The sequence below is a fragment of the Aquarana catesbeiana genome, linkage group LG01 (genome assembly GCF_042186555.1).
Source record: "Aquarana catesbeiana isolate 2022-GZ linkage group LG01, ASM4218655v1, whole genome shotgun sequence".
NCBI lineage: Eukaryota > Metazoa > Chordata > Amphibia > Anura > Ranidae > Aquarana > Aquarana catesbeiana.
In genome coordinates this window covers 650,652,723-650,679,674 of record NC_133324.1, presented here as the reverse complement: position 1 = coordinate 650,679,674, position 26,952 = coordinate 650,652,723, and the positions used below count along the sequence as shown (strand labels likewise).

At 41.6% G+C, this 26,952-nt stretch overlaps 1 protein-coding gene across 1 annotated transcript in view; it reads right to left on the bottom strand.

Moving 5' to 3' along the window:
- Positions 1-26,952, bottom strand: part of LOC141110023 (complement C3-like) — a gene marked incomplete in the record, with an annotated part of 333,270 nt that overhangs the window by 184,875 nt on the left and 121,443 nt on the right. The window contains 3 exon segments of the mRNA XM_073601271.1: positions 21,855-21,995; positions 22,461-22,576; positions 26,007-26,124. Coding sequence (XP_073457372.1) covers positions 21,855-21,995; positions 22,461-22,576; positions 26,007-26,124 — 375 coding nt within the window.

Below are 26,952 nucleotides of genomic sequence, written 5' to 3'. Positions count from 1 at the left end.
AACAGGACGTAAAGAAGGCCGTTCGGCAACTTTAAGATTCCCGGAAGAAACAGCAAAATTCTGTAACCGTTTAGATGTGCTCTTATTGGAAATCCCAGGTTGGTGGGAAAAGACTGTAGACATAGAAGCTCCTGGGGAACAGCATGCTTGAAAACCAGTATTTAAAATGAAAAGATCATAAGCAGAGAAGAAACTAGCCCCAGGGAAAATCGAAAATAGGCAGGTCCTTTAGATCTATAAGATGACAAAGTCGAGAGCGGGGGTTAGGACAGGCATGGGGACCTCCTTACTATCGGGGGGAGCGTTGGATCTAGGGACGACCAGCCCGAGCTCAACCTCAAGGGGGACAACCGAGGAGCCGGGAGGTGTCGGAAGGGCCACGGTTTCTAAGGCCATTGGAAAGCCGGTTACCCCCAATTGGGAAGGGGGGGTGGGAGGGGGTTGAAGTCAAGAAAGAATTCCTGCCGTATTAACATACTATACAAGTTCTCAGAACACCACTCTGCTGCAAGGCTCAGGTTAGATACCCCCAGGCAAGAATGTCTAAACTAAAAATAATATCGTACAATGTACGTGGTATAAACTCCCCCACAAAGCGTGCTAACATCCTGCAGGAACTAAAATTCCTTGGAGCTGATGTGGTCTTGCTGCAGGAAACACATTTATTCCTGGGTAAGGGCCAAAAAAACTTCTCTAAGGAATTTCCAGTCTGGTTCTATGGAGATTCGCCCGTAACCCGGGCAAAAGGGATAGCCATAGGGTTTGCCAGTGGAATCAGGTTTGACCTACATGAGAGAAAGACTGACCCGGAGGGACGGTTTCTGTTCCTTAGTGGTAAAGTAAACGGAATTGATTGTTCACTGGCAAACATCTATGGCCCAAATAAGAACCCAAATAGTTATATGATAGCGAGGCTGGCCGAATTCGTGGAATTTAAAAAAGGACTCGCCATAATGGCGGGCGATTTCAATCTATGTTTGGATCCAGGAAAGGATAAATCGTCCCATGCATGAGGGACGACCCCTGGAACAACAAGGTGAGACAGAAAATACACCAGTCTCAATTTGTGGACGTATGGAGGTCGCAGCATACCAACTGCAGGGATTATACGTTCTACTCCCCCGTGCATGGGACTTACTCCAGACTTGATTTCTTCTTGCTTGAACATCATTGGCTGGAAACTGTCACTTGTTTGTATATTGGAATAATGACCTTTTCCGACCATGCGCCCGTAAGCCTTACACTGAACATAGGCCAGACTCAAAAAAAGAGTTGTAGCTGGAGGCTAAATGAAGATCTATTAAGTGATAAAGAGATAATTCAGCTTATAACAAATGAAATAGAATTCTACTTTCAAACTAATGAATCAGCGGAGATACCAGAATCCACCGTGTGGGAGGCCCATAAAGCCTATATAAGGGGGATTCTGATTAAAGTGGGTGCGGAAAAAAAAAGAAAGACTAAAGAAAATAAACTTATATTAATAAATGAGATAGCAGAACTAGAGCAACTGCACAAATCAATTGGAGGGAAGGAGACGCTCCTAAGACTCCACCAAAAAAGAGAGGCCATGAGAGATTTGGTAGAAGAAGAAACACGGGCGACCTATAACTTAATAAAGAAGGAGAGGTACGTAGGAGGGAATAAACCGGGAAAGCTCCTTGCAAAGATCCTAAAAAAAAAGAAAACGAGCAACTATATTGATAGAGGGGGATATCAGATATAGAACTAGTGAAATTGCCAAAACCTTTCAAGAGTATTACGAGGGACTATGAAATTTCACCATAGTCAACAATAAAGACGGAGCTATCCTATACTGCTACACAGTGGCATATACTGTGGATGTGTGAGACCCCAAGAGGGGGTGGAGGATCTGGTGAGTGCAGTCACTATAGGAGCACGAATAAGGCACGCACTGAGTGTTTATTCATTGAAAAGCCCACCAGAGTCAAAACGGATTCTTTCACTGGCACAACAGCACTTTTATTGCATATATCAGTCACGTGTTCACCTGTTTATTCACACTAGCACTTTGTATATTGATCTAACTGTTTGAACATATTGTATCTATGGTGATTTTAACAATGATTTACTGCATTTAATTTATTTATTACATAAGCAAGTTGGAACATTACACATTGCACTTTCTATTCAGCCAGGCACACAGCCTGACACACATTTCACATAGGAGTATAATTTTATCATTCAAATTTTATTTTTTATTTCTTATTTTTATTTATTTATATTTTTTATTTCTTATTTTTGGTTTCACGTAATGAGCACATAGGCACAGGGCATCTTGCATTTTTTTGGCTTGAAGACACTCATTTAACAGGCACTATTTATTTCATATTTTTCCTCCCCGACCATAACTCCTTCCTCCCTCTTTGGGGAATAGAACACACCTGAACCCAATCAGGTTTAGAACAGCGCCATATCTACTCCCCCTCCTTTTTTTAAGACTGTTGTTACAGCTAATGAGACTGTGGGTTCTAGAAGCCAGGAAGGTCTTTGGGACCATTAAGAGGACTGGGGGTAGAGCACATACAGTGTTTTCGTTGCCATGCATTAGGGCATATTGCTGCAAACTGTCCTAAAAATGATGAACCTATGCAATGCGAGCAGGTCGCATATACTGTATCATGTCAGAGTCACATTGAAAAACAAATGTGTGTTATTTCAGTAGATGGAAAGCCACTCAGAGCCCTGCTAGACTCTAGTAGTTTGGTGACCCTAGTCAGAAATGATTGTGTAAATCCCACAAAACTACACCCCAGTACTACCAGACAACGGTCGTTGAGGTTGATACCCCTTGGGACAGTGTAACACTGTGGGGGTGGTACCTTCACTGGTTCATGAAGCTTTAGTGGGGAGAGATTTTCCCCATTTTTGGAGTTTATGGGAGAGCAAAGAGAGGCTGGTAGATATAGCTCCCCCTGCTGGGGAAGCACAGGAACTCTCACCAGACCCTTTTTGCCAAAGGGAAGGGGACGCTGTTGGGGGGATCGAGGAAGCCAGAGATCCTCTTCCTTTACCTGTCATGGCTGGGGAGCCAGAGGACCTGGAAGCTAGCTCCCAGCCCGAGGGTAAAAAACGGGAGAACATCTCTGATCCTGACAATGAGAGTAGCCAGAATGTGGTGCCCGACTAGGTCAGGAGAGAGGATTTCTGTACCGAGCAACTGAGAGCCAGAGAAAACGTTAAGATGGTGGATGGGGAACCAGTGGATCCTAACTGGGGGTGTCTTTCCCCTACATGGCCCTTAAAAACAATTTACTATATCAGGTGGTAAAACGCGGAGAGGACAAGGTAGAACAGTTACTGGTTCCCAAATCCTTCCGTAGGGTAGTGCTAGACCTGACCCATGGTCACGTAATGGGGGGATATCTTGGTATCGAAAAGACCAGGGAGAGAATCACCTAGAGATTTTTTTGGCCTGGGTTATATGCAGATGTCAGGGAGTAATCTGAATCGTGCCACGTGCACCTTCGCCCAATTTTCATAGTCCCCTTGTCCCTCTACCAATAATCAAGGTCCCTTTTTTTGATGATTGGCAAGGACCTGGTGTGGCCAGTAGTGAAGTCTGCTTGGGGTCACCAGCATATTTTGGTAATCCTGGAATATGCGACGCGCTATCCTGAGGCCATACCCTTGCGAAACACTTCCGCTAAGGCTATTGCCAAGGAGTTGGTCCAGGTGCTTAGTTGAGTGGGGATCCCAAAAGAGATCTTAAACGATCAGGGCACCCCATTTCTGTCCAGGGTTACCAAGGAACTGTGTAAGTTATACAAAATCTCCCATCTCCGTACCTCTGTCTACCACCCCCAAATGGATGGTCTTGTGGAAAGATTTAATAAAACTTTGAAAAGTATGCTGAAAAAGGTGGTCGACAAATATGGGAGAAATTGGGACTTTTTGCTACCATATCTCATGTTTGCCATAGGAGAGCTTCCGCAGGCAACCACAGGCTATTCCCCCTTTGAGCTCTTGTATGGTAGACATCCCAGGGGACTGCTAGATTTTACCAAAGAAATGTGGGAAGGAAAGGCCACCCCATATAGAAGCATCATAGAGCATGTCTCCTTGATGCAGGATCGAATCGCAGCTGTCCTGCCCCTGGTACGAGAACATATGGAGCAAGCTGAGGAGGCCCAGAGGAGAGTCTATGATCGGGGTGCCAAGGTCTGTACTTTCAGCCCCGGGGACATAGTGTTGGTACTGGTTCCCACGGTGGAAAGTAAGTTCCTAGCCAAGTGGCAGATTAAAGTGGGGAATTTGGGACTTTGAATTAAGCTGTAGACATTGTGAAGGTAGGCTAGATGGAGGTACATATTTATTCATCATAAAAAATGCATAATACATCTCAAAAACAGAAACCACATATAAGAAAGAACATTGTAATAAATGTTATTCTATAAATATTCATGCGCGCATGCAATACAGTCATCAAGGGTACAACAGTGCATAACAACCAAGCGCCACATAGTGGTCTGAATTGATAGGTTCTTGCATTGAAGGAGTTAATATATACATGTAACATCTGAACAAGATTTATCTTTAACCAATCATGGTCCCACTGGTTTTATAATACACTTTCCTCACAATGTTGTTCAGATGTTAAATGTATATATTAACTCATTCACAACAAAGTGACGTTAGGGCGTTCGTGTACAAAAATAGAGACTTTTTCTCCCCCTTACCTGGACTGACCAAGGTGATCCAGCATGATATAGCGACGGAACCTGGGGTTCGCGTAAATGTAAAGCCATATAGAATCCCAGAGGCCAGGCCAGAGGCAGTGGCGAAGGAAATCAAAAATATGTTAGAGTTGAACGTGATAGAAGAGTCCCACAGTGATTGGTCGAGCCCCATAGTGCTGGTCCCAAAACCCGATGGCACCATTAGGTTTTGTAACAACTTTAGGAAACTCAACAGTGTATCCAAGTTCGATGCATACCCGATGCCTCGGGTCAACGAACTCGCGGACATGTTGGGACAGACCTGCTACATAACAACCCTAAACCTAATGAAAGGCTATTGGCAAATACCGCTAACTGAATCGGCCAAGGAGAAGACTGCCTTTTCCACTCCGGAGGGCTTGTTTCAGTACCACCGGATGCCTTTTGGTCTGCATGGGGCCCCTGCATCATTCCAGCAAATGAATTTGAGACCACTTCGCCCGTATGCAGCTGCTTATTTGGACGATGTGGTTATCCACAGCCCAGATTGGGAATCGCACCTGCCCCGAGTACAAGCAGTGGTAGATTCCCTTAGGGAAGCAGGTCTCACGGCCAACCCAAAAAAAGTGTGCCATAGGCCTGGAGGAGGCCAAATACCTTCGGTAAGTTATTGGCCAGGGACTGGTCAAGCCTCAGACCAATAAGATTGAGGCAATTTAAAAATGGCCCCAACCGGAAAACAATAAATAAGTTTGGGCCTTCCTGAGCATTACGGGCTTTTACAGATGGTTTATACCCAACTTTGCCACTTTGCCTATATTCTTGACTCACCCAATGTCAAACTGACTCGTGATGTTTCAGACACAACCTGAAAAAAGTCTTGTGACTTCCGTAAAAGAGGTACATTCAAACTCCCTTGCAAATGGATAACAAATATATGCTTTGTCTTGAAAATATGGGACCTCTATAGACATCTTGCCCACAACCATATAGGCAGAACCCATATTTCCTCTCTACATTCGCCATGACTCCTTACAGGTTAACCGCCACACTGATGCAGAAAATCCACATGCTCTGACATACTCGAACAGTTCCACAAGATGCGAAAACAAGTCACTCAGCATTGGTCGGAAATGAACAAACCAATTCAGGCAACATTAATACATATAACTCGCAGAGACAATGTAATGAGATATACGCCTGTATCTAGACATACAGCATATACGTCCTGTCCTCCTGCCATTTTTCAAATCTATTGTTCTCCCCCCTATGTTTTGAGAGACATAGCCCAGATTCTCTTCAACATCACTAAAATATGTATTATCACGATACCTCCAAAGTTAGTATAATAGGGGGACAGGATGTATCTCTTTTCTTGTTCAAAAAGCAAGGTTTATGCTTAAGCATGGGATAATTAATATCATAAGTGTATATGTTCGGTTCAAACCTCCAAAGTGATACATTATTTACAATACTCGCAATGTTGAATGACTGTTTAAATGTTTAGTTTAGTAGTCTAAAAGTTTGTCTCACATCAGCATGCTCCCATTAGGTGTATGCGCTACAGTATACAAATGCGAACAGCTCTGAAGCCTAATGCATAAACGGAAGCGCTTCAACGCGGACATTGGTCAGATTCCCAGGTTCTGTCATAAAAGTTAGAATTCCAAAAACACCATTACGTATACGAGGGTCCTCAACCGGAACTATTACCCTTCCTCCATCATGGACATCCTCTAACAAAGTTCAAACACACTAGTCTCACAAAGGGGAATCAATACAAAGAGTAAAAGGCATTGCGCTCTGACAGATAAGCCCGATCACCCTGAGTATAGATGTCATAAATATATATATATATATATATATATATATATATATATATATATATATATATATATATATATATATATATTCTGTCTCTTATCGTGTTTATCTTATCGTGTCGCATGACAAATATCCTATCCCCTCAACAAATTATATGGCAAAACCTCCAACCCCCCATGTGATTTCTCACATGGCTCATATATCTTTAAGTAGCTCCTATGCACGTTAAGAAACAACACCCTTTATGCTAATAATGAAGGGGATAGGATATACCTGACACATTGATGTTCTCCTTAACCAAGTTGCTAAGTGTTAACCAAGATTGAACAATAGTTTTCTGTTTGTTTTACAAATGTCTATAAATCCAACAAATCTGAGCAATTTCCTAGACTTATTAACAATACTAATTGAATACTTGACACAGATTCATGTAAACCCCCCTGCATTACTTCTTCCTAATAGTATAACCCACGGGCACACATACCCTACCTCGGACCTACATACGGCCAATTACTTTTGTATCAACTAACAAAATCACGGTGCACAAAAAGTACTCAATCAAACCATTCTGATGCAGGTTCTGCAACTAAACACTCCTGAAGGTGCCATCTCTATACCATTTGTTGCTCTCCTACACAGATCCTATCCAGCATGATGACCGTACGAGTAGTCACGAGGTACAGTACCCACACCTATCGTATATTCGCTAAAACTATCCTCACCAGTCCTACCATACCCTGCAACAGCACAGTTCCCAGACTTGTGCTGACCTTCTCCGACACACAATTACCTAAATTAGGCAGGTTAGCGGGTCTATCCCTGCCATCGGAACAACCTCCACCTATCCACACATAAGTATATTCCTATTAGCAAAACCCCCTGTATTCCCCTGATCTACCTCCTACCCTTCCCCCCTTCCTCCATTCCTTCCAACCTCATTATCAGTCAGAAGAGACAAATTATACACCGCTTATAACTCATCAACAGTGGCACACAACGAACACAGTAATGCCCATTGCAAACCAACCTCTCATGAAAAATAAACTCAAAATAGTTTCCCTTAACGCGAAAGGGCTTAATGTCCCCGAAAAAAGAGCACAACTCTTACTATATATGAGAAAAATCAAAGCTGATATAGTCCTACTCCAGGAAACGCACTTCAGAGCTGACCAAATACCTAAACTTTCAATCAAAAATTTTCTGAACACCTTTCACGCAACCAATCAGCTAAAACGAAAGGAGTATCAATCTTAATATCCAAACATGTACCTTTAGTAGTGACGGATTCACAAATAGACGGTTCCGGCCGATATGCGTTTATCAAAGGCACAATATGGAATAGACCCATCACGATAGCTAATATATACAGTCCTAACTCAAGTCAAGTGAGCTTTTTCCACGAGATAGCACTGGCCCTAACCTCTTTCCAGTCAGGCATCCTCTTACTCGGAGGAGACTTTAACGTCACTCTGAATCCGCTCGAAGATACGTCCTCTGGAACATCCTCCCTTACATTCAAAGCTCTTAAATTAAAACCCAACTACAGGACTTACTCCTACACGACTCCTGGCGTACCCTACATCCTAGTGACAGAGACTTTACTTTCTACTCCAGACCTCATGACCGTCACTCCAGAATAGACTATCTGTTTGTCACACAAAGAGATCTGCCACTCTTGCCAGAAGCAACCATCGAACCTAAGTTTTTATCCGATCATAACCCCATCACAGCAACTTTAACATTCCCGGAACAAAAACAAAGCACCAACATCTGGAGAGTAGATGCATCACTACTCACAGACCCTTCGTATATGGCCAACATTACGGCAACCGTCAAAGATTTCTTTGTATTAAACAACACTCCCTACACGTCCCACATGACCCAATGGGAAGCCCACAAGTGCGTGATTAGGGGAGCACTAATCAAACTTGCAGCCATGCGTAAACATTCCCAACAGGAAGCAACTAATGACTTACTAAACAAAATACTGAAATTGGAACAGGCACACAAACTAACTAAGGCCCGTTCCACCCTACAGGAACAGGAACAAGCACGAAATCACCTCAAAGAAGAACTAGGGAAAAAGACCAGGGAAAACTTTATCCTGTCCCAAAAACTCTTCTATGAGCACAGTAATAAAAATGGAAACCTTCTAGCCAGAGCCCTGCAAGCTAAAAAAGCGAACATTACAATACACAAAATCAGATCGTCCTCGACCACAACATTATCCAAAAGCGACGACATTGCAAACCACTTTGCCCAATACTATTCAGATTTGTATAACCTTCCCCCTGAACAAAAACCACAATCGGACAATAGGTCACACGAAGATATCATCACAGAATTCCTTACACAAAACAGCCCTAGACCTATTTCCCCGAAGCAAGCAAAATTAATAGATGGTCCCATAACAGGAGAAGAATTCCTTTCAGCTATAAAACAAATGAAACCAGGTAGAATTCCGGGCCCGGACGGGTTTTGCATGACGTATTATAAAACTTTCTCAAATTTATTAACGGCCCCCTTCTTAAGAGCCTTTAACCTACTATCCCAACCCAGTACAACATCCAACACCCTGTTCGAAGCACATATATGTGTAATTCCCAAACCTAGCAAAGACAGCTAATTAGCCTCAAACTATCGACCTATCTCCCTATTAAACTCCGACCTAAACATTTTTGCAAAAATCAAAAATGATAGGCCCCACGTTGGAATGCTTTACGCAGTCCAACCGCAAATTCAAGCTTACCAAAACTTCAGGCCCCCTCACGCCAATCTTGTTCAATCCACAATTTGCCCTTGGGATGGACCGTCATCCACTATCCCGCATACAACCAGACATAGGCTTACGTATATATCACATCATACATGAAGGCAAACTACTAACCCGAGAACAAATAGATACGACCTGAACCACGCACAAACTAAGCATACTAAACTACTGGCAACTCATGCATTTTGTGGACAGTATAAAAAGTAAGACGGACTTGTCTGAAACCCTTACGGAATTTGAAAGACTATGCCTTAGCGACACACCACAATGCCATACCATCTCCCTGATACATAATATGTTCTGGAACAATACTCAGACGGATGAGGGAACAGCCTGCAAAGCCTGGAACAAGGATCTAAATATAGAAATTTCAAGCAGCTCTTGGGATACAATATACCGAAATGCACATAAAGGCTCTATAAATGTCTCTACCCAAGAGGCAAATTACAAAGTAATCTCAAGTTGGTATCGTACCACTTCTATCTTACACAAGATTGATATATCCCAATCAAATAAGTGCTGGAAGTGTCAGAGTGAATTAGGTGACCTCCTACACATTTGGTGGACTTGCCCTAGAATCCTGGTTTTCTGGAATCAAGTCCACAAACTAATTGAAAAAATGACCACATATAAGCTAGACTATTCACCTGCACAGTTCCTTCTACACCTTCAGCAACCAGATGATATACCATATTTTAGATCATTAGCTATGATGCTAGTAAACGCAGCAAAAATGTGCATACCACCGCTATGGGGCACTCCTAGAATACCCTTCATATCAGACTGGTTTATAAGAATAAATAAAATCGCAGAAATGGAAGAACTTATTGCAATATCCCGAAACCTACCACATAAGTTCACTATGCTTTGGGCCTGCTGGACCTACTTTAAATCAACTACAGAATACCTGCAAAAGATGCATGCTCAAACATCTGACCCTTACATACGAGGGACACTAAGCCATAAATCTATACCAAAAACAATTTACCACGCTCAAACCGGCCAAATTACTGAAGACGTTTACGATATGCCTACTCCTCGCATGGGGAAACTCACTTAGCTCTCCCTATAAAATTACATGCACATAAATAAGAAATAACAGTTACAAATAAAAACCAAAACACTACTCCAGTGACTTCTGGCATTAATACGAACCCTATACCTTCCCACCTCCCGTTACCCTATCTCACCCCCCCCCCCCCTCAACTAACCCATAGACCAGGCTAAACGAGAGTGTGCTGGACACACACATGTACATATGTACCAACAAATACACAAGAGAATTTAACTCCCTAAACTAACCTATAACAAAATTGATAGGCAATCACCACCAATTTGATATCACAAAAAGTAAAGTCAACATTGTTAACACTCTTCCCGTTACTAGCTCCTAAGCTGTAAAACATAATTCCCCTCCTCCCAACACAAATATCAGACTAATATTCCCTACACACAACTCTATTACACTATGTCATCATCAGTGTTAAACTAGTCTCGGATTAGATTAATAGTTTGCTGTTGGTTTATTCAAAAAGTCCTGGTTATATACTCTTGTAATTGTATTATACTTACCTACCATTGATGTATCTGTATTTCTGTAATGTTTCCTTACATTCAATAAAATCTTTGAAGAAAAAAAAAAAAAAAGAAAAATATGGAGAAATTAAAAAAAAAAAAAAAGGAGAAGTGTCAAAGAGACAACATCCCTTGCAGGTTAATCAGGTCAGATGCTGCTTGAAAGCAGCACTAGCGTGCCAAATGCACAGCCAAAGTGCTTTGCACATCTGAATGTGTATCAGTCATATACAAGACACAAGCTTAAATGCTTGTAATAAACAATCACAACTAAAGTACAAGTTTGTGGACATTTGCTTCAGCTTCCAGGAAATGGGGACCTCCCCCAGGGGTGAAGGGATCACCTTTAAGAAAATCCACACATTCTGATATGGTTTGTCAGATTAAAATTACTGGCAACATAGGAAATAGAGCTACACCAGTCAATTCATACTGGTGTTTATGGAGGGACCCTGACAGTCTGTGAAATCCTTAGCGGTAAGAAAAACCTTCAACCCGTTTAGTGGTATTCCTGTTAACATGGATCAATGGTGCACCGGCAGTGGGAACAGACCACAGATTAAGAAATCTCTCAAAGGCAAAGCTCTGCCACATTCTCAAATGAGTCACAGGTCCCTTCAGGTTATTTACAGTCTGCAAATTAGAATAAAGCTGGTGAAAGTGAAAAGTCTTTGAAGCTCCAAAAGATACAAAGCCTGCAATAGCCAAATGTAGGGTAATACAAAGTGCATGTATAAGGTTTAAAACAACCCCTGTAAATCCAAGTCAAAGGTAGGAGACTGCAGTACCCCAAAAACAGGCTCAGAGTCAGGCTCTGCAAGTGAAAAGGAGATGCCGCTCTCTAAGCCTCCGTGCTTTGGTGGATACTCCCGCCCTACTGCAAACTTCTGGGTGCTGGCAATGCACAATCTATGGAGATAGGAAAATCCTGGACTGCTGCACTCCGTGAAAAAACATCTTTATTGAAAACTGTAGATAAAATCCCAAAATGCAGACAAATAACAAAAAGTGGACACAACGGGAATCAAATGGCTAATGCGTTTCACATGAAATGATGCTTGCTCATAGCTAATTTGATGAAAAACCAAATGTGTTTATATAAAGGAAAAAAGGGAGGGGAAAAGATAAATCACCAATCCGTTGTAACGGGCAATTAGGTGGACACACAACTACTAGACAATTGTAGCTAAAAATCCCAAGGATGAGATGCACCTAAGAGTCCAAAAAACTATGATACCAATGCCAGGTATAATGAGAAACAAGTGGCATTAATAAAGCAAATACATAAAATGTATATGACCCATTACGGTGCACTCATGAATGGGATAAAGCAAAAAGACAACACAAAATACAAAAATACATATCACTCTGAAATATGCAAGATGTCAATTGCAGTGTAATAATCTTAAGTCCAAAGAAAAAATGCATGCAGAAATATATTTGTAATACAAAAAGTAGTGAGCACATAATAAAAACTTCATGAACTACATTGATCCCATTGTGTGGATATCATACATTGATGACAGAAGAGCGTTTTCATATGACTCAGAGAAAGTATATGTATAATGAAAATTAAAGTAGTAATAAAGTAAAACATATGAAATAATACTGTGTTAAAAATGTGTTAAAAATATTCTTATTAGGGAGATGTTGTCTTGGATACACTGTTATTTATGGCTTACTACCGAAAGTAGCAATTGCATCTGTAGAAAAGATAAACTCAAAGAATGATGCCTGTAACAAGTGTTCAAAAAGCCAGTTCCCTAACACCATATTTAAATTATATAATGAAAACAGCCAAATGAATCAAAAACCAAGAAAACCGAAAACTAAGAGATTTTCAAGGTTTCTTTCAGAACTAAAGTTGAAGAAATAAACTGGGAGTGACAAAAGAAAAGGAAATGTAAAGGGGAAAAAAGATAAATGGATTGCGATGCGGAGATGGTGAGCGGAGACGCAGCGAGACCTGAGTCTCACTTCCTCCGCTGCAAACCAAGACTGCACCGCTATCAGAAAAAGTACTAACAGGGAATGATTAAAGATGAGCAAAAATGACTGATAAGCAAAATGAAATATAGTGCCCATTACTGCAAAGATTCTACTTTTGAGTCATGCAGTGGATAGTGAAGGATAATAAACTACTAAACTTATCGTGTCCTGCAGAAAGAAAAGCAACCCGCATACGTGGCTCTGAAAAGATGGTAGGAACAAATAGCCAAGGGTACTCTATTGATAAAAATGGGATACATCCCATTCAAAATTGAGTCCCGAAGGGCATCTAGTATTTAAAAAGAAGATCCAACAGACTTCCCTTTTGCACAGGATATTAAATTTATCACCACCTCTAGGTAGTTTAACAATTTTATCAATTCCTTGAATCACAAGGCTAGACGTATCCTTCTGATGGGCAATGTTTAAATGTCTAGCAACATTAGTGGCATGATCCTTTTCTATATCATAAAGATGGTCGTAGAGACGATCCTTAAGTCTCAATGTTGTTCTGCCTACGTATTGTATGGAGCAAACTGTACAAGTGATAGCATATATGATGTAGCGTGTGTTACAATTAACAAAAGAATGGATCTTATGGGATTTACCCGTAGATGTAGACACTATGGTATCACCCTCTTTAATAAAGGAACAGTAGGTACAACCACGACCACCACATTTGAAAGGTCCTTGAAAGGATAACCAATTTTTAGTGATGTCTCTACTCGAGAAAAAACTGGGTGATAAAAAGTTGCCAAGGGATGGGGCTTTTCTGGATATCGCGCGGATGCCTTTAGTTAGGATCTGTGAGTATACTGGATCATGAGATAAAACTGGGAGATATTTCGTTACAATCGTTTTTATTTTATGAAACTCCAAGCTATAGAGCAGGGGTCTCAAACTCAAATTGCCTGAGGGCCACATGACAAGTTTTCATATCCCATGGGGGGCCGCATGCAAACTTTTAAAACTTCAAAAGCAATGAACTATACCAGCAATAATATACTATACTATACCCAGCACTGGTGTCAGCAAACGCATTATACCCAGTACTGGTGTCCGTAAGCGCATTATTAACCCAGCATTGGTGTCAGCAAACGCATTATTAACTACCCAGCATTACCCCTCCCACACTGCACAAATAGCCACACACTGCACAAATAGCCCCACACTCCATAAAATACCCCCCACACTCCATAAAATACCCCCCACACTCCATAAAATACCCCCCACACTCCATAAAATACCCCCACACTACACAATTACCCCCCACACTGCACAATCACCCTCCACACTGCATAAAATACCCCCCACACTGCACAAATTTCTACCCCAGTCACCCCACTAAGGACTTTGCCTCAGTGTGATGGCTCACTCACCTCTCCTGGCAGTCAGGATCATCTGCCTCCCAAATCCTCTCCTCCTGGCTTCCATACAGGCCTAGTGACAGGGGACCCAGAGAACACAATCTCCCGCCCTGAGGTGGCAGCAGGACCCTGGTTTGGAGCTCTGGTCGATCGTCAATGCCTAGGTGGGCGGATCGATGAGCGGATCCTTCCTCCGCTCCATTCTCAGCTCTGTTCTCTCTCTGGGCTGCAGCAGCGTGCAGCGGAGAGGACAGAAGAGATGGAGAGGTAAAGCCGATGGCCGATATATGATGACGATTTTTGTGGCCGATATTTTAGGCCGATTTGAAAAAAAAAAAACCTCACCCACTCCACTCCTCCCTGCTTGCTCCTGTCACTCTACCAAACACTTGATGTCCTCAGTACAGATGGCACTGGTTGGCTTAGGCAGGTGGCACTGGCAGGTGGCACTGTCTGTCACTGGCAGGTGGCACTGGCAGGTGGCACGTTGCACTGTTTGGAGGGTGCACTGATTGGCACTGACAGATGGCACTGGCAGGTGGCACTGATTGGCAATGGCACTGGCAGGTGGCACTTATTGGCAGTGGCACTGGTTGGCACTGGAAGGTGGCACTGGCAGGCATTGGCAAGTGGCACTGGTTTGAAACTGGCAGGTGGCACTGGTTTGGAACTGGCAGGTGGCACTATTGGCACTGACAGGTGGCACTGATTGGCGTGGCACTGGCAGGTGGCACTGATTGGCGTGGCACTGATTGGCGTGGCACTGGCAGGTGGTGGCAGGTGGCACTGGCAAGCACTGGTTGGCACTGGCAGGTGGCACTGATTGGCGTGGCACTTGCAGGTGGCGGAAGGTGGCACTGGCAGGTGGCTTTGATTGGCAGGGGCACTGGTTGGCGGTGGCACTGGCAGGCACTGGTTGGTGGTGGCACTGATTGGCGGTGGCAGGTGGCACTGGCAGGTGGTACTGGTTGGAGGTGGCAGGTGGCAATGGCAGACTGGTTGGCACTGGCAGGTGGCACTGATTGGCAGTGGCACTGGCAGCTGGCACTGACAGATGGCACTGACAGATGGCACTGATTGGCACAGGCAGGTGCCACTGGCAGGTTTCACACTGAGCGGAGTGTAACAGTGTGTGAAACTGACAAGGAGCTGTCCACACTCAGCGCTTGATGCTTGTGTGAAGCTGACACGTAGCACAGAGGAGAGAGACAGAGGGATCTGTCAGAATTGAGGTTGATGTCGGGGTGGGCGGGACCCGGCCGAGGTGGGCGGGGCCAGCAGCTGTCAAACACCAGCCAATGATTGGGCTGCTTAAGAAAAGGGGCGGGCCACATACACGTAGCTGCCCGCCCAGATCCCATTGGCTGGTGTTTGATATTGGCCGGGTCCCGCCCACCCCGGCCGGGTCCCGCCCACCCCCGACATCAACCTCAAATCTGACAGATCCCTCTGTCTCTCTCCTCCTGTTACGTGTCAGTTTCACACAAGCATCAAGCGCTGAGTGTGGAGAAGGAAGGAAGAGCAGCGGCCAGTGCTATATATCGACCTAATGGCCAAATATCGGTCGACCTCTAGTCCTTTATCAGCCCTGCCTGCGGGCCATTTTTAACCGGTCCGCGGGCCGCAAATGGCCCGCGGGCCGGTACTTTGAGACCCCTGCTATAGAGAGTAGAGAAAGTGGGAACAAAATAAGCTTGTTTAAAACCATGAGCTCTGGCAGATTTATCCGTCAGTAGTTTAGAACGGGGTGTCCCTTGAGCTATAGACAACCCTCTTTTTATGGTGGACTTAGAGATCAAAATCTGCTTGTTTGCTGCATAGCCTCCTAAGTCTGAGGAATTGACCTACAGGAATGCTGTTGATGGTGTGTCTCGGGTGACTGGAGTCAGCCCGTAAAAGTGTGTTACCCGCACTGGGTTTTCTATATAAGTTAGATTATTATCATTCTCCCCAGTTAACAGAACATCCAAGAACTCTATTGATTTAGCATTGAGTTTCCCTGTGAACTTCTGGTTCAGCGTGTCATTATTCATGTATTCTAACCACTGTTCCATATTGACATGTGGGTCTGAAACAATTAACAAAAGGTCGTCTATATATCTACAGTAATATATGGTGTCTTTACGGCGGGGACTACTGGTTCCAAAGATGCGGAGTCTCTCCCACCATTCGATATAAAGGTTGGCCAGGGACGGAGAAAATTTCGCTCCCATAGAGGCTCCGCATCTCTGGAGGTAGTAGTCCCCGTCAAACATAAAAAATTATGGGTAAGTAGATATTCTAAACACATGATGATGAACTTCTGCATGGTTAGAGAAAAAAGACCAGACCTATTCAAGAAAAATAAAACGGCTTGCAGACCCAAATCATGCGGAATAGAGGAATACAAATTACACACATCACATGTAATCCAACTGAAGCCATCTTCCCATATCATATTATTGAGTTTAGATAATAATTGCTTAGTATTCTGGAGGTAGCCAGGTAACTCAATGATCAGAGGCTGCAATTGTTGATCTACTCATTGACCTAGACGCTCATTGAGCGAGCCGATACCCGCTACAATGGGTCTGCCTGTCAAGGGTGTCAATGCCCTTGTGCAATTTGGGAAGGTGATGGAATATGGGCATTACAGGAAAAGCGGGAATGAGCATTTCTTTGTCTTTAGATGTAAAAATTCCCTATCCAATACAGATATCTCACTTCTATCTAGGGGCTTAAACTTTTGCCCTTCAAATCATTTTGATCTTTTTGGCACTATCCTTAATGTTAATCGACGTGCACATACCTTAACCCTGCAGAAGCATTACTTCATTGATGGTGAGGACAGCCGATTTGATCCATCATTGGACCTATTGCCAATTGGTGAGTCAATCTCTTCTCCAACACTTTTTATTGATGTTTGTGCATTAACTGACCTCTCTGATCTTGCAACAGAATCAGACTGTAACATAATTGAGGATAACACTGGTCACAACCCAGTGTCTTTCAAAATTAAATCAGATTTTTATCCTATAAGTTCAAGAGGGAAAGATATGGACTTATATGAAAAGATGGTTGAGAGAGATCTGTCCAATCTAGCCAAGAATATCTGTAACCATGGAAGTGATAATCTTTCTGTTGATGAAAAACTGTCTGTTGATGAGTTACATAAACTCTTCCATAGTTATTAAGAACGCTGATAAAGGAGGAGCAGTGGTGGTATTAGATGCTATTTCATACAGAGAAGAAGTTCTACGGCAGTTGTCAGACACAACAACTTACCACAAACTTAAGGGTGACCCCATTGACACTTTTAAAGGCAAACTTTCCACCCTCCTGGGCCGAGCCGTCTCTATAGGCATTTTTACATCTAAAGACAAAGAAATGCTCATTCCCGCTTTTCCTGTAATGCCCATATTCCATCACCTTCCCAAATTGCACAAGGGCTTGACACCCTTGACAGGCAGACCCATTGTAGCGGGTATCGGCTCGCTCAATGAGCGTCTAGGTCAATGGGTAGATCAACAATTGCAGCCTCTGATCATTGAGTTACCTGGCTACCTCCGGGATACTAAGCAATTATTATCTAAACTCAATAATAGGATATGGGAAGATGGCTTCAGTTGGATTACATGTGATGTGTGTAATTTGTATTCCTCTATTTCGCATGATTTGGGTCTGCAAGCCATTTCATTTCTCTTGAATAGGTCTGGTCTTTTTTCTCTAACCATGCAGGAGTTCATCATCATGTGTTTAGAATATCTACTTACCCATAATTTTTTTATGTTTGACGGGGACTACTACCTCCAGAGATGCTGAGACTCTATGGGAGCGAAATTTTCTCCCTCCCCGGCCAACCTTTATATGGGATGGTGGTAGAGACTCTGCATCTTTGGAACGGGTAGTCCCCGCCGTAAAGACACCATATTTTACTGTAGATATATAGATGACCTTTTGTTTATTGTTTCAGACCCACATGTCAATATGGAACAGTGGTTAGAATACATGAATGATAACACGCTGAACCTGAGGTTCACAGGGAAACTCAATGCTAAATCAATAGAGTTCTTGGATGTTCTGTTAACTGGGGAGAATGATAATATCATTTCTAACTTATATAGAAAACCCAGTGCGGGTAACACACTTTCACGGGCTGACTCCAGTCACCCGAGACACGCCATCAACAGCATTTCTATAGGTCAATTCCTCAGACTTAGGAGGCTATGCAGCAAACAAGCAGATTTTGATCGGAAAGCTGCCCTGATGTCTGCTAGGTTCGAGGAAAGAGGCTACTCTAAGTCCACCATAAAAAGAGGGTTGTCTATAGCTCAAGGGACACCCCGTTCTAAACTACTGACGGATAAACCTGCCAGAGCTCATGGTTTTAAACATGCTAATTTTGTTCCCACTTTCTCTACTCCCTATAGCTTGGAGTTTCATAAAATAAAAAAGATTGTAGCGAAATATCTCCCAGTTTTATCTCATGATCCAGTATACTCACAGATCCTAACTAAAGGCATCCGCACTGTATCCAGAAATGCCCCATCCCTTGGCAACTTTTTATCACCCAGTTTTTTCTCGAGTAGAGACATCACTAAAAATTGGTTATCCTTTCAAGGAACTTTCAAATGTGGTGGTCGTGGTTGTACTTTATTAAAGAGGGTTTATTAAAGAGGGTGATACCGTAGTGTCTACATCTACGGGTAAATCCATAAGATCCATTCTTTTGTTAATTGTAACACACGCTACATCATATATGCTATCACTTGTACAGTTTGCTCCATACAATACGTAGGCAGAACAACATGGAGACTTAAGGATCGTCTCTACGACCATCTTTATGTTATAGAAAAGGATCATGCCACTAATGTTGCTAGACATTGGAACATTGCCCGTCAGAAGGATATGTCCAGCCTTGTGATTCAAGGAACTGATAAAATTGTTAAACCACCTAGAGGTGGTGATAAATTTAATATCCTGTGCAAAAGGGAACTCCGTTGGATCTTCTTTTTAAATACTAGATGCCCTTTGGGACTCAATTTTGAATGGGATGTATCCCATTTTTATCAATAGAGTACCCTTGGCTATTTGTTTCTACCATCTTTTCAGAGCCACGTATGCGGGTTGCTTTTCTTTCTGCAGGACACGATAAGTTTAGTAGTTTATTTATCCTTCACTATCCACTGCATGACTCAAAAGTAGAATTTTTGAAGTAATGGGCACTATATTTCATTTTGCTTATCAGTCATTATTTTTGCTCATCTTTAATCATTGCCTTTTTCTGAGAGCGGTGCGGTCTTGGTTTGCAGCGGAGGAAGTGAGACTCAGGCCTCGCTGCGTCTCCGCTCACCATCTCCGCATCGCAATCCATTTATCTTTTTTCCCCTTTACATATCCTTTCCTTTTGTCACTCCCTGTTTATTTCTTCAACTTTAGTTCTGAAAGAAACTTTGAAAATCTCTTAGTTTTCGGTTTTCTTGGTTTTTGATCCATTTGGCTGTTTTCATTATATAATTAAATATGGAGTTAGGGAACAGGCTTTTTGAACACTTGTTACAGGCATCATTCTTTGAGTTTATCTTTTCTACAGAAGCAATTGCTACTTTGTGTAGTAAGCCATAAGTAACAGTGTATCCAAGACAACATCTCCTTAATAAGAATATTTTTAACAAATTTTTAACACAGTATTGTTTCATATTTTTTACTTTATTACTACTTTAATTTTCATTATACATATACTTTCTCTGAGTCATATGAAAACGCTCTTCTGTCATCAATATATGAGATCCACACAATGGGATCAATGTAGTTCATGAAGTTTTTATTATGTGTTCACTACTTTTTGTATTACAAATATATTTCTGCATGCATTTTTTCTTTGGACTTAAGATTATTACACTGCAATTGACATCTTGCATATTTCAAAATGATATGTATTTTTGTATTTTGTGTTGTCTTTTTGCTTTATCCCATTCATGAGTGCACCGTAATGGGTCATATACATTTTATGTATTTGCTTTATTAATGCCACTTGTTTCTTATTATACCTGGCATTGGTATCATAGTTTTTTTGGACTCCTAGGTGCATCTCATCCTTGGGATTTTTAGCTCCAATTGTGTAGTAGGTGTGTCTACCTAATTGCCCGTTATGACGGATTGGTGATTTATCTTTTCCCCTCCCTTTTTTTCCTTTATATATACACATTTGGTTTTTCATCAAATTAGCTATGAGTAAGCATCATTTGATGTGAAACACGTTAGCCATTTGATTCCCGTTGTGTCCACTTTTTGTTATTTGTCTGCATTTTGGGATTTTATCTACAGTTTTCAATAAAAATGCTTTTTCACGGAGTGCGGCAGTCCAGGATTTTCCTATCTCCTCAGGCTCTGCAAGGGATGGTGCCAGAGTGTGCTTAGAGTGTCTCTGTGCAGAGTGCTCCAGTAGCTGAGCACAAACAGCTAGTAAGTACAGAGTGGACATGAGGTCCCTGTGGACATGGGGGTGTGTCTTTGGAAAGACATATTGTGCCTGCATAGCGGTAAAACAACTAGGCCCAATGTGGGGGTTTCAGGTGGCTGGAGGTGGTGAAGTCATCATAGGAGGACAGTGGAACCAGTGGAACCAGAGATCCATGTGGTGTTTCAAGAGCTGAAGCAGCAGTGAGATGGTGCTTTCTCTAGACTGTAGGCTGTGACTGTGGACAAGAGAGCAGGGAGCACACACATGCAGTGAAAATGACATCAGCACTCGATCACTTGGCCTTTACCCTTACTGTAGTAGAAATCTGTGGTGGCGGGAAAGTATATGTAGCGCTTTCTACAAGGTCAGCCATTAATTGTATACAACCATATCACCAACAAGGCTGATCAATTTATAAATATACAACACTCTACAGATCTACGCATTTGCCGGAGCAGGTCTGCTTCTTCAGGACCCTGGTGTGTATTGATCTTACTTTAAAACAGCTTGGCCCAAACAAACAATTTAAAATGGCAGAAAACTTAGAGTTAGACTTTAAAAAAGTCAAAACATAGGGAAATATGCATGTAATGCAGAAATGTAATGAATAGAGGATGCACACTTCAGCTATCTTCATATTGTAGAACTCCAGCCAAGTTTTTTTTTTCACCCCCTAATTATGCAGAGGGAAAAATCTTAAGCTGGCCATACACAGCCAATTTACCTGGGTGGCCCTGCTGACACTACCCAGCTCAACAATTTTCTATTGCGAAATCAAAGCAGCTAGGCAGAAAAAGGTTGGCTGAACAGTGACTGCAGCCAATCAACTGCAGTCACTGTTCAGATATTCTAAAAGCTGTCACCTGGCAGGAAAAGATTTGTCAATTCATGCTGTGTGGATGGTGGAATCTTTGGAGTTCGCTCATTCAGCTGACTGGATATAGCCAGCTTAAAAGTACTAGTTACACCCCATTTAGTTAATATTGACATCTAAGCAAAGGGGTGCTTTACTTCTAACTTTGCATATCTTAGTATGGAATGACTTTATTCTTGTTAATGACATTTTTTTTTTACTAGCATCTAAAAACTTTACTTTTTAAATACATAGGAAGTTGACACAGGAATGGAATCAGAGAAAATCAAGATATTTATAACTGCTGTTAATAAATACATAAAATTAAACAGATGCATATATGGAAACTTACTGTTATTTCTAGTTTTTTATCTCTGCCTTGTGTATTGACAGTAATATGTGCCAGACCCTCTTCAGACGTGACTCCTAATTCCTTTCCACACTCTACAGGAATTCGGACTGCAGGCGTCATGTCCGGATTTGTAACTAAAACCTTTCAAAACAAAACATGGAAGACCATAATGTTATAATAAATTTTAATATGATGTCATGTGCATTTATAAATCATTGAATCAGAAGAGAAATACAAGAAAATGTCATATATATATATATATTAGCCTTAAAAATAGGGACTTTTGATTTTTCAAATTAAGGTCCTATAGACTTTAATAGGGTTTGCGGCTCGGGTACAAACTTTTTTCATGTTCAGGAGTTCTGGTGCAAACCGAAACAGGGGGGTGTTCGGCCCATCATTAGTTTTCATGTTTTGTTGGCATGCTGTGATCCAGTATTATAGCACAAATACAACACTATAATATAAATAGGTCTTTTGGAGTATTGTTGTAGTGTTGTAGTGTTGTTGTAGGTTGGCCATTAATATAGCCTGTATAAAAGTGTTAACTTAATTAACTGTTCTAACTTATGTTTTTTAATGTGCCAGATACAATGTTTACCATACCGTGATCTCTAAAGGCATGCCAGGCTTGAAATATTTCGGAGTCCTGGTGATTGCAATATTGTAAGGTGAGGAGACAATCCTGATGTTGGTTTTGTGTACCTGAACATAGTCACCTTCTGAAATGAAGCAAGAATAAACAATGCTAGAGTCAATTTCATAATGATTTCAACAGAAGAATGTGTTAGGAATAAAATATTAAGTTTTTAATGGGTAATGAGGTGGTAAGCAGCCTCTGAAAAGGCCCGCTAGAAGCAGCACATTCTGTTTGTAGCATTACCGCATGCACATCACAGTGTAGTATATTGCAGTCTAATATAAACATTGCAACATGTGTCCTTAGTGCAAATTTATCAACGTTGAAAAAGATTTAATTTTACCAAATAGCAGAAATCTGAGAACTGGGAATTTTGTCAGCTGTCAAACCACAAGGGTGGTTTACCTTATAAAATGGAAAAGCTTTTATGAATTTATAGTCATGCGTATGACATCCCCAATTGCAGCCTCACAAGTCCAGTTGACAGACACTTTGCTCAAATCCATCATTATCCATTATTATCAACTGCATGGTCATTCACTTTTAGCCTTGGATATTGCCTACCCTTATCTTCGGGGTGGTAATTTTGCCAAACAAATTCTCCAGTTGGAGGCTAGGTCACAATCTCACAGCAATACATACTCCTGGATTTCATGACCAGTTAAGTTTTTCCCTTTCTCATATATATGATGATCCATAATCAATTTTCCATAATGAATGTATGTTTAAAATTGCTATGCATATTTGATAAATCCTCACATGGATTGATTTCTGTATGTAATACACTTTTGATTTTCATTGCATTAAAGTTACACTTTTAATCATGATCTATTTTGTCTGTTATGTAGAGTTTAACCCACTACTGGAGCATTTTTGCCTGTGACCACTGCATTGTTTTCTTCATATTTTGCCAGTAAGTGATGTGGCTCCAGCAGCTTTGACATACTGTTGACTGTGTGCATGCCCCACATCTCTATGTTGGGCAGAGTCGTGATGGTGTGTTGACGTCATCACTTTGTCTGCCCCGATGCATTTCAGTCTGGGGTGGATACACTGGCATCTGTGCAGAGCGAGATCTCCACCCGTCATGTGTTTGGCAACAGGGCAGAGCCTGTTGGGGCATAGATATGTGGCCACAATGGTGGCAGGACGTAACTGAGTTGATTTATTAAAGGTAAATAGACTGTGCATTTTATAAGTGCAGTTGAACTCATCTTCCCCTGAGTTTAGTGACCGTGGTGCAATCGTGTTTGTGGAGTCTCTTGGCAATAATTACAGGTAGGGTGACTCAAAGTAAGTGGAATCTGACATAGGAGAGTGGTCACACTGTGGTGTGCCAAAGGGAGTTGTTACATTTTTTGACAGCTTCCATCTTGGATACATTATGAAGAGGTCTCCCCCTCTTTTTAAGGTGCATCAGTGTGGATTATTGCCCTAGCTGTGACTATGGTTGACCTATAGGTGCTGTGAACTTAGTTGGGAAGGCACTATTTCCATGCTTATGGTATTACTTAGCTGATGCCACACCACCGTCTCCATTCTGTGTTTTTCTGTCAATATGGGGTGCTGTGTGTACATTATTGAGGGAAAAAAATGAACTTAAATGATTTTAGCAAATGGCTGCAATATAACAGAGTGAAAAATTTAAGGGGGTCTGAATATTTTCCGTCCCCACTGTAAGTGCACTTATTTTTATGCACTGATATTTTATGAAGCTTTTAATGCTTGTATGGACCTTTGCACAACAATAAATACTACACATAAATCTTTTTTGGGCTCCTTGCTGGTGAACTTTTTTACATCTAGTGTGGTGTTTTGGATACCCGTTGCCCATTCAGCTAGTGACTTTGATTGAAGATGACGGGATCCTAAGCATGGATTAATGCCTACCACATTCATTTATTTGGTGAGTGCATGCGTTTTCATTACCAAGAGCCATCATAGTTCACCCAGTTTTGTTCTTCCTTTTTCTAATTACTTATTTTTGGAATAATGACTCACAGGTAAAAATCCCTGGAGTCCCTTCCACAACTGTTTTTGCATATAGCATGCGTGAAGCGTGCCGCACTTTTGGACTGTCCATGCAGTCTCCTGGGACTGTGACGTGTCCCAGGAGGTTACAGGTGGGGAAGGGGGTGAACTTATGCTATTCTCACCTTAGCGAGAATTGCTGAAATGGGAGCAGGTACCTGTCAGAAAAAGGTCTACCAACTAACAGCACAGTGGCTCTACTAACCACAAACCTGCGTGCTAGAAACATTTTGAACATTACCCACTAGTGTGTTTTTGGAGTGTGTAAGAAGCTTGGAGCAACCAGAGGAAATCCATAATTAAGGACCATACATAAAATCTATATGCAGATGGAGCTGTGATAGTTGGACCCAGACCAATGTGCTGGAAGACAGCTATATTGCAAAAGAGTACCGCAGTGTTACACGATCATATACATTTCAATATATGAGTGTTACACGTGAAAACAGGGCTGCTGATAGAAATCGCGGGGCCCCGTACAGACTACTTGACAGGGCCCCCAAGAAAATATTAAAGCTATATTTCGCTAAAAATACAATAAAACTATTAGAAGACACAAATACAACATAACTCATAGAATTCCTGCCAAATCTAAAAGATAAAACTGAGTTAATAAACAAAAAAAAAGAGCGAGATCAAAAAAATATACAGGCTGTGTGGTCAGAGGGATAGAAACAAAGTTAGGCTCTATGCACGCTGGGCTTAAAAAAACTCCAATTCACCTAGCATTAAAAAATGCTCATATAGAGCATTTTTTTGTACAAAGTTTAGACGAGTTTAGGAGAGTTTTACGTTTTTTTCTGTCAGTAATCTCCAATCAGAGACGCAAACCAGAAGGTTTTTTCCTGCCTCTAAACGCTGAGCTCAAAATACGCCTGTAAACGTCCTAATGTGCATGGATACACAGGATAACATTGAGCTGCTTCTACAGACAGAACACAAAAATCCTGTAGAAGCAGTGAATTTTAAATCAGTGTGCATGGAGCCTAATTTAGAGAGATAAACTCAGGAGCAGAAATAACCTTAAAAACCAGTGCTGAGAGGAAAGGAGGCGGCCCACACAGGGAGGGGGATTAGTGAAGGACGACTGTCTCTTTTTTAGCAGATAAAAACTGGCAGCAAGGAAAGGAGAGGAGAGCAGCTTTCATCTACTGGAGGAAAAGAAACACAATTGTCATCTGTCACTAATCCCCCTCCCTGTGTGGGGCCCCCCTATGTTATCGGGCCCCATACACCAGGGCTGGTGGTCCCCCCTATCAGCAGCCCTGCATGAAAAGAAAACAATTCTATAAATTTTAGTGAAACAAACAATAATATGTTATTTTTCTCACAAAAATATTTCAAGAGTGATACCTGCTGACATAACCCATCAACTGCCTAAATAGTTAACCAATAATATTGTGATCAAAGGATTTCAATGATAGTAATCTTATGTCTATATCAGTAAGTGATACAAAGCCAACAGAGATAATTACAGTTACCTGAAGAAAATACTGTCACATTCACATATATAGAAACACCAAGCAGCTCCTTTTCATCACTGACACCTTCTAAGAGTTGTTCTCTGGTAAGGGTTACTTGTCCTTCACCTTTAACGATCTATAAGAAAATCAGAGTTGCTCGAGTTTTATCTCATATAAAAAAAGCATTATATACAATTTACACTTCTACAGTAACCAGAAGGGACTATTGCCAATAAATATATAGAGTAAATATATATGAGGAAAGCCAATTCTTCTATGAGCTCCAGGACTCTGTAGCTGAATTGCCCAAGTTGTTATAGTAAACCTAGTCATACACGGATTGAATTTTAAATTTCTTAAGTAGATGGCCCCATCAGCACCACTGGGTTCAACAAAAGTCAATTTTTCAATTGACTTTTGGTGAAGGAACTGACCAGAAACTGCCAAACAGCACCTGCATGCAATCAGATGCAGTCACTGTTCAGCTACAGGTGTCGACTATCGACTATCAGAATACAATAGCCGGCATTGTACAGTCATCCATGCGAGAATCAAGTGTCTTCTCTAGTTCAGCCAGCCTAAGCCTTTTCTGTCTTGTGTAGTCAGCAAAGAATGTGACACACTGTACTCAATATGCATGGTTTTACCACCACCAGACCATTTTGACCAATGAGACAATGAAGTCTGTATTGTTCACTAATGGCCAGAATATACAAGAAATAGGGTTCTTTGGCCATATGTCATTAATTTTTTTTTTGTTTTCAAACAAGATAACCAAATTGAACAAGATAACCAGACAGCATTCATGTTCTGGACTACCATCAGAAATACCAGTCATATAAAAGCTATCTCTCTATGTTACGAACAAAAATTTCCCTACATCACCATAAATATGACATAAAGAATATACATCATTATTATTTTTTTTTTCATTTAGAAATTCATGCACAACAGATACCAGAGC